Genomic DNA, 17778 nt, shown 5'->3' with positions numbered 1-17778 from the left:
GTGACAGAGCAGAACTGCCCCACAGGGTTTTCTTGACTATAGTCTTTGTGGAAACAGATTGCCAGGTCTTTCTCCTGTGGAATTGCTGTTGTTGTTGTTGCTAGGTAGGTTCAAACAGCCAATTTTTCAGTTAGCAGCCCACTCCTTTACTGTTTGAGCCAGCAGGCCTCCTAATAGACAGATAAACATGTAGAGGACATGTCAGGTGGTGAGGTGCTATGAATGAATAGCAATGAAACAGGCTAAGGAGTAGAGAGCTGTGAAAGATTCTGGACGTGGGACATGGTCAAGATGGGCCTCTGCAAGACATTCAAGCAGAAACCAGAGGACATGAAGAAGTGAGCCACTGAATATCTGGAGCCAGTATCTTAGGCAGGAAACACAGCAAGTACAAAGGTCCTGAGGTGGGAAGGAATTTGGTGTGTGGGAGGACTAGCCAGGAGACGGAAGTGGTTGCAAAGTAGGGAGTGGGGAGAGCATGGTAGGAAATGAGGTTGGAGAGTTGGGGTATCAGATCATGTAGTATCTTGTAGGCCAGAATAAGGGCTTCTCTTGTAACCTTTGGGTGAGTTGAGAGCAGTGGAAAGGCCTAACCTAGCAGGTTCAGGAAGTAGTCATTGTTAGTGGTATTCCATTTCAACAAAAATGTGTGCAGCATTCTCTGCGTGCCCCTTGGGCCTGGCACTTTGCTAGGGGCTTCATTCATGAAATCAGAACAGCTTGGGCAGGCCTGACCAGGATGGCATGTCTCAAGGTCAGTGGCCCTGAAGCCAGACAGACACACCAGCACTCCACAGTAGCAGGGCTCCCCGACAGCCAGAGAACCTGAGAACCAAGCTGGGCTGCAGGCAAGAGGCAGGCACGTGAATGCTGCAGGCACTATTGGCACTGACAGTGCTTGGCGGATAATATTCAGCCTCTAGGGACCTTCTCACTGGGCGGCCTAGCCCAGAAGTTTCTCCTGCTTGGGCCACCCCCACCGTCTTGGCCACACCTGGCACATGGGTGGGGCACGGGCATTTCCCAGTGACTTCCTGCTTCCTCCCTCTAAGCCGGCAGGCAGCTCACTCAGCTGCCAGGGGAGGCCCATTCTTGGGTATTTATGGGGGCAGGAGGGGAGTGTGGGTAGGACTGGGGAGAGCTGGGCTCTGTGACTAGCACTATGTCCGCAGCACAGCCAAGGGGCCTAGCACTTTAAGTGGAAAAACCCACTTGTGTCTGCTCCCCCTTGATCCCCTGCCACCTCACACACCATGTCCCATGGCATCAAAGTTCTTCCAGTGCCCTGAACATGCCAGGTGCTCTCCCACTTTGGGTCTCTGCATGTGCCCTTCCTTCTGCCTAGCACACACTCATCCCTCTTCTCCTCCCTTTAGGGAATTCATCGTTCAGACGCAACTTAATTGTTGCTTCCTCTGGGAAGCCTTCCCTGATAGCCCCCAGCCCTCACTAAGTGAGGGAACCCACCCCTGGGCTCCCTCAGTTCCCTGTCCTTCCTCTTCAGAGCTCTCACACTGGGTTTTCATCACTTGCTGGTCTGTCTTCCTCAGGAACATGGAGCTCTGTGACAGTCTACTTCATCCTTTTATCCCCAGCACCCAGCACATAACAATTGTCATTAAGCATTAAGTCGATTCCGACTCATGGTGACCCACGGGTGCAGAGTAGAACTGTGCTTTTAGGGTTTTCAAGGCTGTGACCTTTGGGAAGCAGATCATCTGGCCTGTCTTCCAAGGTGCCTGTGGCTGGGTTCAAACTGCCAGTCTTTTAATTAATAGTCGAACACTTAACTGTTTGTGCCACCCAGGCACTCCATAACATAGTAGGTGCTCAAAAATTTACGGTTGAAGTAACTTGAATTGAACCTCAAGGGGCAGGCCTGACAGATTATTCCTTTTTCTTTTTTTCTATTTGTTCTTAACTTTTAATATTAACTGTACTGCAGCTTCTCCCACTGTAGTAATAGCCCCAGATGAGGCCCTGGAGTTGTAGAAAATAGGTGATGTCATTTTCTTTCTTTTCTTTTTTGAGTCTAGGATTATCCTTTTATAGATGAGGACTTACAGCCCCAGAGTTAGACAGTGGTGGAGACAGTCTTGGGGTCAGGGGTGCCTGACCCACTGGCCACATCTCCTGAGACTCATAAAGAACGCTGGCTCAGCCCTGGACAGTAGCGCACCAGCTCTTGTGATAGGGGCCTCCACAGCAGAGACCATATCAGGCTCACCGGGGAAGGGGCTGGACAGAGTTGGAGTTCAGGAAAGAGGTCACTTGCAAACATCATTGGTCACACTTTCCAGATCAGGTCACCCCCTCATTTCATTTGCCTTTCCCAGCAGCCCCGGAAGGAGGCAAAACAAGGTCAAAGCAGAATTTTCTATCTCATAACTGGGGAAACTGAGGCCTGGAGGGGTTGTTATCCAAGGGTAGAAGGTGTTTCGTGGTGGGTTTCAGGGAACATATTTTTTAGCCCCTTCCTTCCCTTAAGATAAAGAGCTCTGGTGGTGCAGGGCCAAAGGCATTTGACTGCTAACCAGAAGGTTGGTGGTTCAAACCCCCCAGCAACTTCATGGAAGGAAGATGGGGCAGTCTACTTCCATAAAGATTACTGCTTTGGAAATCCAATGGGGGTCGCTATGAGTTGAAATTGACTTGATGGCAGTGGGTTTGTTTTTTGTTTGTTTGTTTCCCTTCTAATGTTATGGCCTCTGTTTTATGGATGGGGGAACTGAGGCCTGGAAATCATTCTAGCATTTTCTGGGTGGGTGACCTTAGGTTAGTCCTTATTTACTCTTTCTGAACTTTCTGAACTTTGCTTTCTTTTTCTGTGGCATGGGCTAATTCCTACCTCAGGGTAGCTGGGAGACTTTGCTCATTGAGTTTGTCAGTGAGTCAACAAATATTAACAGAGCACCCACTATGTGCCAGGCACTCTTTTTGGTTCCAGAGTTGCAGTAATGATCAAAACATGAAAATCAAAGCCCTTATAGCGCTTATCTTCATATTGACTAAGTTGGCCTGTATGGAAGCCTGGCACATGGTAGGGACTTATAAAAATTTGCTGAAAGGAAAGGGAGTCAAGGAGTCTGTCCAAGCCCACATGGAGAGTTAGGGACAGAGCTGGAATTAGAAAACTCCAGTCCCAGCTCCTTTGGTCTCAGCTGAAGGCCCCACCTAACCCATCTCCAGAGCTCCCACTGGGGCCCTGGCTAGACCCACAGTCCTTCCAGGTCCCAGTCCTTTGTATGAGCTTAGAGAGGGCAGGGTCCAGAAGCAGGGCCTACTAGCAGCCTCAAATATGAGCTGGCTGAGTAAGGGAGTAAGCCCGGCAGAGGGGGCCCTGGTCTCACATGCAATTCCTGTTGCTTTTACTGTGTGACCTTGGGGAAGTGACTTCACCTCTCTGAGCCTAGTTTTCCTGTCTGTACAATGGAGACGCCACCAGTATCTACCTCATGGTAGTTGTGGATTTGAGTGAGAGGATCCTTGCTTGTGGAGACCAGAGCTCAGCACCTGGCACGTTGAGATCACTTGGTGAACGTCTACCGTGCTTCTTTTTTCTCAATCGTTATTCTTTCTGGTTGACTGGCTGGCAAAGGTCCTGACACCTCGAGGGCCTGAGTGTGGGAAGCTGGCAGGCCTCCCGAGTGGCACGGGCACCCAGGCATGCCAAAGGAGGCTGTGGCCACCACCTTTCCGGCCCGGCGCCCCTCTCAAACTGCCAGGGGATTAAAGGCCTTTTGGCCTTTGTGTGGGCTCACCCGCCCTGGCAGTTTGCACAGCAAAGTGCTGCCCTGACAGATTCTTTTTCCTTTGCCGTCTGCTGCCCATGGACAGGGCACTGTGTGGCCTGGGGTTGGGGCAGGGGCACCTTGACCCTGGCTTTGGGGTATGGGGTATAGCCAAGTTGAGGGGAGCAGCTTGTTTGGGGGTTGCCTGAAAGCCTGTAGCATAGTAGAGTGGGAGGGGCAACTTGTCCGGGTTCCTGTCCCTCCCTAGGGACTTGGGGCCATGAGCCATGTGTATGCTGATTTCTGCTCTGTGGGCCATGAGGTTGAGGCTGCTGGCAGACAGTGGGGGAAGAGGCAGGTGGGCAGGCAGACTCATGTGTCCACCCCCACATTGTCTCTGGATTTTGATGGGGTGAGCTCACTCCAGCCCAGATGCCTGGAGCCATGCCCTGGGCAGCTGCAGCCACCCTGGGGACCGTGAGGGGCTCATACCTTCCTGCCCAGCTGCGGGGGTGGTGGGGGGCTTAGTCCCTGGCTTGCGCCCTGGGTGGGAGGGGGTGGGCCGGCTGCCCAAGGCATGTGGAGAATGTCTCTGGGCCAAGCCCTAGTGGGAAGCCCGCAGCCCTGGGGTCAGCCCCAGAGTAAGCCTCGAAGCAGGCAGTTGACTTCAGCTTTGGAACCAAACCCTGTTACCCACCTCCAGCCAGTGCCCCACCCTCCCAGAGCCTGGGCAGCAGAGCCACACCCTTCTCCTCATTTCAGACCTGGAGGCTGACCTCATCCATATTCACCCCTCTCCTCTACCCTGTAAGGAGTTCTGGTGGCGTAGTGCCTAAGACGTTTGACTGCTAGCCAGAAAGTTGGTCGTTCAAACCCACCAGCCACTCCATGGCCGGAAGACTGGGCAATCTACTTCTGTAAAGATGTACTGCCTCGGAAACCCAAATGGGGTCGCTGTGAGTCAGAATGGACTTGATGGCAGTGAGTTTGTTTTCCCCCCACGCCCACCCCATACCTCCTGGTACTAATTCTGTCATTCATTGAGCACTTTCTATGTGAAAAGCACTCTACTGCATGACTGACAGGCTTGATCCCATTTACACATTGACCCTCTCTGAGCCTCAGTTTAACCCACTGCCATTGAATCGATTCCAATTCATAGCGGCCCTATAGGACAGAGTGGAAATGCTCCATAGGTTTCCAAGGTTAGCAGCTAAAGACCTTAACCATCAGAGCTCCCGAGCCTCAGTTTGCTTATCTGTAAAATAATAATAATAATATTACACATTCACGGTCTGTTAATCGACAACAGATGTGTTTTGGAATTCAGACGTTTTTCAAATTTGAGAAAGGTGACATAGGGCATTTACTGACTATGATATGACACCCTCAGGGGAGTCTGGGACAACACCCCATAATCAAGCATGTTAATATTTCTACAGCAACATGTATGACTTCACTTTAAGTGGAGTGAATAAGATATTAATAGCTTCATATCAGTTCAGGTCAGGACTTGGCATCAAGTGAGCTTGCTATAAAAATATTTTTAAAAACACTTGGTTTTTAGAACTCTCTGTTTTTCATTATTGCAGATAAAGGATAATGGCTTTGCAGTGCCAACCCTCCCAGAGTTGCTGTGAGGATTAAATGAAATATTCCAGGCACAGTATTTAGGGCAAGGCCTGGCATGGCTTTGGGCCATTGTTGCTGTCATTTCTTCACTGTGCTGCTGCTGTCTTTGTGTACCTTTGATTCTAGCAGCACGAGAAACTCTTACCTACACATGTAATCTTTGCAAGGCCCACACAGTTCTCACTTAAAAACAAACAAACGAACGTTAAAAACCTAACGTGATCCCACTTATAAGAAACATCTAGGACAGGCAAATGTATGAAGATCAAAGTTGATGAGTGGTTACCAGGGGTTGGGGTGTGGGAGGGGCAAAGGGAGACAGTGCTTAGGGGACACTGAGCTTCTGTTAAGGGTGATGGACAAATTCAGGAACATTATCAGGAGATGGTTGAACAACATGATAAATGTAATGTTACTAAACTGTCCATGTGAAAATTATAGAAATGGCAAATCGTAGTGCCTAAGGCACTTGACTGCTAACCAGAAGGCTGGCGATTCAAACCCATCAGCCACTCCTCAGAAGGAAGGTTGGACAATCTACTTCCATAGTGATACTGCCTCAGAAACCCAAGGAGGGGTCACTATGAGTTGGGTCCGACTCGATGGCACATGACAACGACAACATATATTTACCACAGTGAGAAAACAAACCAACCTCAAACCTTAGATTCCATACCTCATATCTGTATTTGTACCCCCTCCTGTGCCTAAATTTTCTATCTCCTGTATCCTTCTCTTACAGCTTAACCTTTCACCTCCACTCCAGGTCCTTTGCAGCTGGCCTTGGCTCCCTCTGCATCAAGAGACCAGGAGAGGAGGTTCAGCCTCCACCTCTTGTCCCTAAGGATTTGGGACCTGGATCACCTTGTATGCCCTATCCTCACCAGACGGCTACAGGGAATGAGTACTCCCAAGAGTCCTTGCCTGTCCAGTGCTCTGTCCCTTCCTATCTTCAGAAGGAGCCTCCCCACTGGGGGCCACTATTCCCACTCCTGCTCTAAGCAGTTGTTCCCAACATGCTAGAACAGTCTTCTGCCTTAGTCTGGATGACTCAGACATCCCCGTTCCTCTACCAGGAAAATCCCCCTCTCCACTTGGCTCCTTCCTCTCTGGCCCATGTCTGCCCTCTGGACCCCTCCTCTGCAGCCCCGCCATCCGGCTCCAAGGCCTGCTCGGAGCACTGGGTTCCTCTGGGAGGAAGCTGGGCCCTCACAGCCGGAGATAGGCTGGAAAGCAGGAAGGCTGGGTTCTATTTCTGCCTTTGACCTTGGAGCTGCTGACGGCCTTCCTTGAAACCTCAGTCACACCCTGCAGGGGTCCAGGCCTCTCTGTCTGCCCAGGCATCCTGCAGAGCCATCCTGGGAGCTAGTCTGCTTAGGCCTCACAGCCCACCTGGAGGCCCAGCCCAGCCTCTCCTCCTTCTCTGGTGACTGCAGAGCTCTGTATAGGGAGCCAGGAGGTCCTGGTCCGTCCAGGCTTTGCCAGCCGTTTGCCTGTGATCTTGGGCAAGTCACTTCTCCCAGGGCCTCAGATACCTCTTCTGTAAAAGGGAGCCATTCATTCTTTTCCAGCTACTTCAGAGGGTCAACTACTCAGAGAGTTGACAACCTCAGAGGGTCACTGTCAGGGTCAAATGACACTGAGGCTGAGGAAATGCTTTGTAAACTGTGAAGTACAGTGTAGCTGAGAAGCTCTGTGGGAGTAATTCTTAGTGACCCTAGTTCTGGTTTGTTCCACAGCTCTGGTTACAGAGTCTGTATGGCACAGTCTTAAGACCTTAGACTTTGGAGCTAGACCATCCTGGTTCAAATCTCAGCACTACCATGTGTTAGTATCTTTAAGCAGGTTACCCAAGTCTCTGTACTCCATTTCCCCATCTTTACAATAGAGCTGTTAATAGTGCCACCTGGTTTAGCGCCTCTAAAAAGTGCTTAAAACAGTGCCTGATGCATAGTAAGTGCTCACTAAACATTTAGCTCTTATTATTCCTAGTCGATCCTGGACTTTCCAAGTCTGCATCCAAGTCTCCTTCTATGGTCAAGTCTCAGGCTCCTTTTGGCCCTTTCTGGAAACCTCTTTCCCATCTGGCTCCATCTCCTCTCCCAGATGTGAAATACAGCTGCTGGAATCTTTTGATCTTCAGCTTTTTACAAACGAAGTCTCTGCTTTTCTGACTTGTCCCCTGCTGCAGGCCCTGACCTGACCCCAGAGACTTGAACCCTGGGAAGGGGACTACAAGCAAGGGCAGGCTGGCCTAGGGAAGGGTCCCACTGCCCGGGGTCCTTGGGGTGGTGGAGGAGGCTTCTGGCCAGGCACTGACATGCTTGGATTCTCTTTCCCCTCTCCCAGCAGATGTGTGTTCCTAACATATTTTTTTTTTTCAAGTTGAGTCTTACTTCACTATTTCCTGTCCGGTCCTGAGCCCATTGTCCCCTCCGCACTCCCGGCTGTTCTTTTCCTGGGAGAAGGTCTGGACCTTGCTCCCTGTACCAGGGTCTAGGAGGTACCAAGAATCTCAGTGCCCCATGCATGCCCACCACGGCCTTGTTTCCACTGGGAGTTGAGGTGAGGTATGGCAGTGACAGAGACAGAGTCTTCCCCAAGTGGGGACAATCCAAGGCTGTCTGTGCCTTGACCACCTCCTCTGCCCAGGATCAGTGCCTCTGTTCCAGCTGTAGCCTCACACTCCCACTGGGTCAAGCAAGGCCTTCCCAGGACCTACCCCCTACCCAGTGGAAACGTTGCCCTCTACCCCAATCCAGGGAAGGAGGCAGAGCCTGGGGTGGGGGTGGGGGGGCTCTGGTCCTATGGTTCTTAACCAGTAGCTGTCAGAGTACCCTGGTCATGTACAACTATGACTTTCCTGCCAGGGGTGGGGAGAGCTGATTATGGCTCTGAGAAGGGGCCCAGGGATCTGTATTTCTAACCAACTTCCAGAGGTTCAAAGCATACTCCTTGATGCAAACCCCTAGAAGTCCACTGGCCATAAGGGATGGACCCTTGTTCAGAGATGGGAGAAGAAAGGAACAGAAGGAGGGGTTTGCCTGTGGATTGTGGTGGAAGGGGTGTTAGGCCATAGCAGAGAATAAGATGTGGGCAGTGTAACATAACTTTACAAGTAGGAGCTCTGGTGGCATAGTGCCTAAGGCATTTGACTGCTAACCAAAAGACTGGCAGTTCAAACCCACCAGCTACTCAGAAGGAAGACTGGGCAATCTACTTCCATAGTGATACTGCCTCGGAAACCCAAGGAGGGGTCGCTGTGAGTTGGATCCAACTCGATGGCAGTGAGTTTGTTTTTTGTTTTTTTTTAACTTTACAGGTAGTGTTGGTAGCACTGCAAACACAAAGATGACCAAGTGGAACCCAGACCCTGCTCAGGGAGCTCACGGCTAGGAAAGGATATGCATATAGTGAGGGTGTGGATGTGGGGTGAGTGGTACTGCTCCAGGAAGCAGCTGGAATTAATGGACAACAATGTTTTTGTTCATTCATTCAAGTATTTATTGAACATGAGGTGTGCTGAGATGGTAGAGATGAACTCTTCATAGTCCCTGCCTTCAGGGTGCTTCCATTCCCATGAGGGTCCAGATAATTACAAGGATTCTCTCAACCCGAGTAGGGGTGGAGGTGACTGAAGAGCAAGGGGTCAGACAAAGTCCCCCAGAGGAGATTTTCTTGTTAGTCATTCTTAAACCAAAAAGAACCCATTGCCATCCAGTGAATTCTGACTCATAGCAACTCCCGTATAGTTTCCAAGGCTGTAAATCTTTATGGAAGCAGACTGCCTCATGTTTCTCCCACAGAGCAACTGGTGGGTTTGAACTGCTTACCTTTTGGTTAGCAGCTTAATGCCTTAACCACAGCGCCACCAGAGCTCCTTTTAGTTATACTTAACCAAAATAAACCAAACTCACTGCCATTGCGTCTATTCCGACTCATAGTGACCTCTATTGGTTTTCCCAGGCTATAAATCTTTATGTAAGTAGATTGCCCCATCTTTCTTCCATGGAGCAACTGGTGGGTTTGAACCACTGACCTCCTGGTTAGCAGCCAAGTGCCTTATCCATACTGAAGTAAATACTTTACGCATAGTAAAATGCACCCATTTTAAGTATACACTTCAGTGATGAGATATATCACCCAGGGAACCCCACCTCTATCAAGATACAGAATATTTCTATAACCCCAAAAGTTTCCCTTGTGCTCCTTCCAACTGCACCCTACCCCTGGCCCCAGGCAGCTGCTCATCTTTTTGTCACTCTAGATTAAATTTCTTCCCCCCTAGAGTTTCAGATCAATGGAGTCATCTAGTATGTGGTCTTTGTGCCTGGCTTCTTGTGCTCAACATGATGTGTTTCAGATTCATCCATGTTGCTCTGCCTGTAAAGGAGTGTGTTCCTTTTTATTACTGAGTCATTAAATGAGGTCATTGATGCATAGGCTGAGTGCTGGAGGATGAGCAGGAGTGAGCCAGGTAACCAAACAGAGGAAGCATATTCCAGCAGAGGGAATAGCATGAGAAAAAGCACAGAGGTGCCAGGGACATGGACTGTGGGAGCTGGGGGTGTACTGGCTGATTGCGTCTCCCCCTTGAGCCTCTCCCCTGCTGCCCCACTCTGTCCAGCTAGTGAAACCTGGCTTTGGTTTTCATATGCAAGACCATTTCCTTCTGGCTAGATAAGACCGAGGCCAGAGCAGGGCTTGAGGCTCCCATACCGGATCAATGGATTGAATGCATGTGCTGGAACCACGATGAATCTGTGCATGGTTGTGGGCTCTAGGTTCCTTTGGGCTCCACTGGGTTTGTCTTTCCCTAAGTTACCTGGCAAAACTCCTTTGGAAACATCTTGAACTTGTCTAAGGGGAAAGATGCATTGCCCATTCCCACACCTGGGAAAGGCAAGTGTAGTGGCAGCTGGGTCCTTCTCCTCACGCCTGTGGGGGTGGGGCCAGGAAACCAAGGTGGCACTTGTGCAGGTTCAGTTAGCCTCAGGTCACGTGAAGTTGACACCACACCTGTCCAGCCTGCCCCCCCCCCCACCGCCTTGTGCAGCCCAGCTGCTGGGGGTGCCACAAGTGCCAGAACTAATTCTCCAACTCGACTGGAATGTGTCCCCAGCAGCCTAGAGTTTTGGAGGCTGGCCTGAGACAGAAGGGTGGCCCAAATAAGTGGTTGGGGAGGAGCTGCTGGTAGAGGCAGCAACTTTCACTGACTCACCTTCAATTCTGCATGTATCCCGCATCTGCACTGACCCTGGGCACCCTTCTACTCACCGTGTCCTCCAACTATGCTGGTCCAGGACACTCCTTTACCCACTTGGATCCCTCTGTCCACTCCTCATGTCCCGGCATCTCTTGTCCTCTCCAGAGGAAAAGGAGCTAGCACTTAGGAAAGTGATTTTAATTGTGTGCTTTGTTTGAGGATTTATTCAGACTCTGAATTTGCAGGGTTAGCCTGAACCCTCCAGGGGCTGATGGGATTTGGGGAAACTGAGCTAAGAACCATGATTCAGTCCTGGCCTGGCTCTCTTAGGCAAACTAAGTGTGACTTGGGCACTGGAGGGCTTTGGGGTGTGACTCTAGGTTTCCCTTGAAGGGAGAGGAGGGTCCTGGGGCTTGGCAGGAACTGGAGAGCGTGACTCAGTCTGCTGCCTGGTCTCCTACAGGTGACCCTCGGGCTGAGGGCCTATGATGGCTTGTCTCTGCCAGAGGATGCCGAGACTGTCACTGTGGGCCGGGCTGACTGGAACTATTCAGACCTTTCTGATGATGAGGACCTATTGGCTGACAGCGCCTCCGGAGGTAAGGTTTCCAGGGGCTGGGAGTGGAGGGTTGAGAGGAGGGACTGTTCTCTGGAGTACAGACTGATGCTTGGAGGAGAACACTGAAGCTTGCTCAGGGGCCCTGTGGAATGGGCTAAGAGCTGTGCATATCCTGAGCCCCAGTCCCAGCCCTTTTACAACCTGTGTGACCCTGGGACCGTCACTGCACCTCTCTGTTGCTGCAGAGTCCTCCATAGCACGGGACTCTCAGGATTGTCCCAGGAAGGTGGTTGGTAGTGCATAGTACAGGATGATGACCCCTCCCCTCTGCTCTGTTTGAAGGACCCTGTGTGGTGCAAATATTTTGCCCTGGACTATTAACCTAAAAGGAGCTCTGGTGGCACAGTGCCTAAGGCATTTGACTGCTAACCAGAAGGCTGGCGGTTCAAACCCACCAGCCACTCCTTGGAAGAAAGATTAAACAATCTACTTCCATAGAGGTACCACCTCAGAAACCCAAGGAGGGGTTGGAACCTAAAACCTAAACCTGAAAGTTGGCAGTTCAATCCCACCTAGTGAGTGGTACTGTGAAAGAAAGGCCTGACTGTCTACCTCTATAAAAATTACAGCCAAGAAAACCCTATGGAACAGTTCTACTCTGTAATACATTTGGTCATCATGAGTCAGAAATGACTCAACAGCAATGGGTTTTTCGTAGTTGTTCTACTCTGTTTCCATAAGGAGCCCTGGTAGTGCAGTGGTTAAGTACTCGACTGGTAATCGGAAGGTCTGCGGTTCAAACCCAGCAGTTGCCCCATGGGCAAAAGATGTGGCAGTATGCTTCCGTAAAGATTACAGCCTTCGAAACCTTATGAGGCAATTCTGCTCTGTCCTGTGGGGTCGCTGTGAGTCAGAATAGACCCCACAGCCACAGATTTGGTTTGGGTTAACTCTGCCTCATCCTTGTCCTCACCTTGAGGTCTGATCTGACCCCTCCCATTGCAGCCATCCAGACAAACAATTGAATCCCTGCAGTTTGGGTCCTTGGTCCATACCCTTTCTGATGGAGGCTTGTAAGCTGACTTTTACAGGCCAGCCCTCCCTGGACATGGGGGAAGGAGGCTAACAGTTCTGTGTTTTTATTGCCCTTCCCCACTATGTGCCAGGTGCCTAGAACCATGCCTAACACCCAGTAGGTGCTCAACATATGTTGTTGAATACATCTCTTTTCTTTTTCTTACAGATGGCAGTGGGGACGTGGGCAGCGGGGAATTCCAGATGGGTAAGTTGCTGAGGGTGCCCCAGAAAACTCTGAGCAGGTCTTCCAAGCCACAGAGGCCCCATCATCTGGGTGGAGGGCCTCAGAGCTCCTGGGGCCTGCCCTGGCAGGGAGTGAGCTGTATGAGGTTTCCTCTGACCTGCTGAGTGACAGCTGTGTGGATCTGTTGGCAGGTCCATGCAAGGTTGGGGATGGCCAGGCTTCTGAGCTTGCCTCTGCTACTGGCTCAGGGAAGGAGCCAGGAAATGCCTAGTTCTGATGGGGACTGAAAGCCAGTGGGCCAGCATTCAGAGCTAAAATTCTCACCTCTCAGGGCAGCTCAGCTGTGAAGACTTTCCCCAGAGCCCTTCTTAGGGGTGGCTGCTATGGAGCTGGGGGCCCCAGGGCAAGGGAGGGAAGAATGGAGGGACTCTGTGGAATAGGGGGTCTGGCAGGCTGACAGAGCCAACCAGGAGTGGAATCAGCCCCACCTGGACTTGGAGGAACTCCTGCCTGATGGTGATTTTCTGCTTGGTGGCCTAGAGCTCCTGGGTTGAAGGATGAGAGCCAAGCTTTATGGAGGGAAAGGAGTCAGGTCTCAACTCGCTGCCCCCTTCTGCCAGCACCTGAACTGGACAGCCAGCACTGGGACAGGGCTTGAGTCCCTGCTTCCTACCATGCCAGGATCTAGGCTAGAGAAGGAACCACCCTGTGACAAGGCCCAGCAGCTCCATGCAGTTCCTGCTGCTCTCTCTGGGGGCCAGCCCCTAGGGAACTGTGTGATCAAGGTCAAGGATGGAATGAGGGCTCAGCTCAGACTGTCCATTGGGCAGCCTTGCTGCATCCAATGCTGCCCAAACCACAGGCCTGGGGCAAGGCTGGCCTGGACCTCTCTAGGGGTGAGGGTCACCCCCTTCCACTGGCATATCAGGGACATGCAGATCCTATTGAGTGGTATCCTAACTGAGCCCTGCAAACAGAAGGACTTGGGTGGCCTGGTCTGACTGTGACCTCCTAGCACCTGGAACTGGAACTCTGCCTGAATTCTGTCCATGTGCAGGTCTCTGCAGGACTGCAGGTTTCCTGAGAGCAGGGGAGGTGGGATGCAGGAGTGAGAGCATCCAAATGGCCCCTACAGTCACCCCACACCCTAGAATGGCTTCTGCCAATGTGCACCCAGAAGCTGCCTCTGGCTGAGCTGTGCGTGTCTGCTGAGAACACAGTCCAGTTCACCTGGTCCACTGGGAAACATCTGGGGGCCCTGTGTGGGGCTCCCACTCTGAGTAGTCTTTGCTGCCCACTTCTTCTCCCTGAGAAGAGGTAAGGGTAAGCTCCCTGAGCAGCTATAAGGGTAAGAGAGGCCAGAGGTAGGGGAAGGAGTAGTGTTGGGAAGCAGCAGCTGGGTAGGGCCCAAGACCTTTCCTGGTGAATGGGCCCATCTGTGGGAGGAGGTGGAGCCTAGACTCTCCAGGCTCAAACCCTGGTACCGTCCAGAGGCGGGGCCAGGAAGCTGAGCTGCCTACTTCGGCATGGCACAAGAACAGTGCCCTCCAAGCAGGGCCACTCTACCTGTGCTGGGGCATTCCTGGATTGTGCCTCTTGCCTCAGACTCCAGAGTCTAGCCTCTGAGGTGATTCTTCCTCTCCCCTTCTTCCTCTTGCTCTCCCACAGCCAAGCCTACAGCTGCCTCATCCCATGGCTATGGTCCTCAGCCTCACCTGGGTGCCAGTACCCTCCCTGACAGTCCCTGGTTCTGCCTGCCCCTTCTTGGAACACCTTCCCACCTCCTCTTACCCAGTTCTTTTCCACCTTCTAACCTGTTTCTGCTTTTCTCACTTCTATCTGTCCTACTCTGACACCTGTCTCCATCTCCCCTCCAGTCCTACCTTGGGCTGTCCCTGTCTTCCTCTTTATATCTCTGTCTTTCTGTCTCTTTGGCTCTCTACCTCTGCCAGTCATGCCTTTGTCTCACCTTTTCTCTCTCATTCTCTCTCTGACTTCTCTGTTTCTGTCTTTATCTCTCTGTGTCTCATTCCTACCCTCCCTCCCTCCATCTCTGATTCTCTCTATCTCCTCCTCCATGTCTCTGTCTCTGATTCTCTCATTCTCCCTCTGTCTCTCCCTCTCCATGTCTCTTTCTGATTCTCTCCATCTCCCTCCCTCACTGCTGCTCCTTCTGCAGGCTCTGGGCCACCCCTGGGCCCCATGGCTAGCATGATGGTCTCAGAGCCCTTTCAGTAAGTGAACCAAACCTTCTGGGCCAGCCAGCCAGGCCTTTGCCTCCCTCCCACCCTCTATCCCAGCTCCTCCTTTCTCTCCCCCTCCTCCCACTTCTCCTCTCCCTCAACCTCAGAACACCTCCCTGCAGAGTCCAGCCACTACCTCTCCCTAGCTGGTCCCCCTTCTCTCCCTATCTGGAACACAGCTAGGCCCCATCTGAGCTCAGGGACCTAAACCCGGGAGATCCTGGGCTTCTCTCCATGGGGGTGTTAGCTGGGTAGGGATGGGTACAGGAGCCTTCCGGGGAGCAAGGCTCTAGAGTATGGAGCACCTTATATGGAGCACCTCAGGACAGGCTGACCCTGGGCACATTCGAGACCCAGAGCGACCCAGGGCTGGAGTTTAGGGGTGTGGGTGTAGGGAGTTCTTTTGAGCAGGGAGTGGGCAATAGGAATTGGTGGAGTAGCTTGAGATCAGACAGAGACATGGAGGGGAGAAAGAGACAGGGAGATGGAGAGGGGGAGAGATAGAGGGAGATAGATAGGGCTAGGGCTAGTCAACTGTGCACCCCACAGTGCAGGGCAGCTCTGGGCCCTCAACCTCCAGCCTCTGTCTCTAAGTGAGCTCTTCCAATGGGGTTAGAATGAGGGCCTGGTGGGAGAGAGTGGGTAGGTCAGGCACCAAGAGCTCACCCTTGACCCCAAATCTGACTCACTCCCTTGCAGCCCTGACCCCCTAAGCTCTGGGAGGCCAGTTCCTAGAGCCTCACTTTCTGCCCCAACCCTAGGGCACCAATCATAAGGAGGCATCTCAGGGTGGAGGAGGGAGTGTGCTTGCCCTGACCTGCTCCTGGACTGGGAGAAAGAGGGAGGTGGGGTCCTGCTGGAGGGTCCATGCCCTTCCCAGGCCCTATTAGAAAGGGGCTTTGTGGAGCCTGACCCCCTCCCCCAGGAGTGGGCACATTCCTGGGCAGAGGCCTGGCCTCCTTGCCTGTGTTGGGCCATGATGCTGGGGCCAGGGGCCAGGGTGGGGGACTGTCAATGGGTCTCTGTGCCGGCTCACAAGGGATCTCTGTGGCCAAGCTCACAGCCCCCACACTCTGGTCTATAGAGCCCCGCCTACCCAGGCACCATGAACCCAGGCCAGCACGGTCCCTGTGGATCAGAGCAGGCAGCATGCCCTCAAAAGCGACTCTTTTCACACCTGGGAAAGTAGGAGCCCACTCCTGCACCCTGCATGGCCTACCCCCTCATCCTGATTCCCATAGGGCTTTCTTCAGCTGAGCCACAAAAAGGGAAGATTCCTGGTTCTGCCTGAGGAGGGGGTTGCTCTGCAGGCCAATGGGCCTGATGGAAGAAAGGCACCTGATGCCTCTCCCTGCTCTGGTCAGCCCACTTCTGCCTCAGGGACTTTGCACTTGCTGTTCTACTTCCTGGAATCCTGTTCTTCCAGATACCTTGCGTGACTCATGCTCTTCCTTCAAACATCCGTTTCTTTCCTGGCCACCCTGTAGAAAATGGCAGCCCATCTCACCCATCACCCTCCTTGTTTGTTTATTTTATATTTTTCCCCATAGTACCATATAGTCCTCAGTACCTGGTGGTACTAAGGCATTGGGCTGCTAACCAAAAGGTTAGTAGTTCAAACCCACTAGCTGCCCCATGGTAGAAAGATGAGGCAGTCTGCTTCTGCAAAGATTTATAGCCTTGGAAACCTTCTGTTGTTGTTGTTGTTATGTGCCGTCGAGTTGGCCCTGACTCACAGCGACCCCTCCTTGGGTTTCCAAGGCAGTATCACTATGGAAGTAGATTGCCCAACCTTCCTTCCGAGGAGTGGCTGGTGGGTTTGAACCACCAGCCTTCTGGTTAGCAGTCAAATGCCAGAGCTCCTTGGAAACCCTATAGGGCAGTTCTACTCTGTCCTGGAGGGTCACTATGAGTTGGAATTGACACATTGGCAGTGAATTTGGTTTTGGTTTATATAGTCCTTGCTCATTTGTTTTATTTCCTTCCTCCCCAACTAGAAGGTGAGGTCTCCATTTGTATAGTTCCCTACTGTATTCCCTGCCCTTAGAACACTGCCTAGTACATAATAGGCCCTCAATATAGATTTGGGAAAGGAATGGATGCCTCTCTCAGATGGGAAGAAATAAACAGAGAACCATTCCTTGAGTGTGGCACAGAGGTCAGATAACAATAATAACAAATCCATGTAGCCCCTACTATTGCCAGACACTGTTCTAAGCACTTCATATTATTAGTCTGCTTAATCCTCACAGCAGCTTCTGGGTGGGTACTGTTACCATCCTCATTTTACGGATGAGAAGACTGAGGCTTAGAGAGGTTAAGTTTTGCTCCAGGACTTTTAACCACTAAGCTGTACTGCCTGTCATATAATAGTGTTGTTGTCATGTGCCATCGACTGGTCTCCGAGTAATAGCGACCCCTCCTTGGGTTTCCAAGGCAGTATTTCTACAGAAGTAGATTGCCCAATCTTCCTTCTGAGGAGTGGCTGGTGGGTTTGAATATATATTGTTGTTGTTGTTGTTAAGTGCCATCGAGTCATCTCCAACTCATAGTGACCCTATGCACAGCAGAACAAAACACCACCCTGTCCTGAGCCAGCTCCACTATTCTTGCTACACTTGAGCCCATTGCTGCTGCCACTGTGTCAGTCCACCTCATTGAGGGCCTACCCCTCTTTCGTCGACCCTCCACCTTACCAAGCATGACATTCTTCTCCAAGGAATGGTTCCTTCTGACAACATGACCAAAGTATGTGAGACAAAGTCCAGCCATTCTCGCCTCTAAGGAGCATTCCAGCTGTACTTCCTCCAGGACAGACCTGTTAAGTTCTTTTAACAGTCCACAGTACTTTCAGCATTCTTTGCCAGCACCACAGCTCGAAAGCATCAACTTTTCTTCGGTCTTCCTTATTCATTGTCCAGCTCTCAAATGTATATGAGGTGATTGAAAATAACTTGGCTCATGTCAGGTGCACCTTAGTCCTCAAGGAGACATCTTTGCTCTTCAGCACTTGAAAGAGGTCCTTTGAAGCCGATTTTCCCAGTACTATACGTCGTCTGATGTCTTGACTGCTGCTTCCATTGACGTCAATTGTAGAATCAAGCAATGTGAAGTTTTTGACAACCTCAATTTTTCCTCCATTTATC

At 51.5% G+C, this 17778-nt stretch overlaps 1 protein-coding gene across 1 annotated transcript in view; it reads left to right on the top strand.

Moving 5' to 3' along the window:
• The first annotated feature begins 282 nt into the window (after positions 1-282).
• Positions 283-17778, top strand: part of HSPG2 (heparan sulfate proteoglycan 2) — a 96489-nt gene continuing 78993 nt past the window's right edge. Inside the window, exons 1-3 of the mRNA XM_007935869.1 lie at positions 283-338; positions 11011-11168; positions 12372-12410. Coding sequence (XP_007934060.1) covers positions 283-338; positions 11011-11168; positions 12372-12410 — 253 coding nt within the window. The remainder of the gene's footprint in view (positions 339-11010; positions 11169-12371; positions 12411-17778) is intronic.

This window comes from Orycteropus afer, unplaced genomic scaffold (assembly GCF_000298275.1).
Source record: "Orycteropus afer afer isolate SDZICR_OR568_19922 unplaced genomic scaffold, OryAfe1.0 scaffold00031, whole genome shotgun sequence".
Lineage (NCBI taxonomy): Eukaryota > Metazoa > Chordata > Mammalia > Tubulidentata > Orycteropodidae > Orycteropus > Orycteropus afer.
This window is presented reverse-complemented; position numbering and strand designations above follow the sequence as displayed.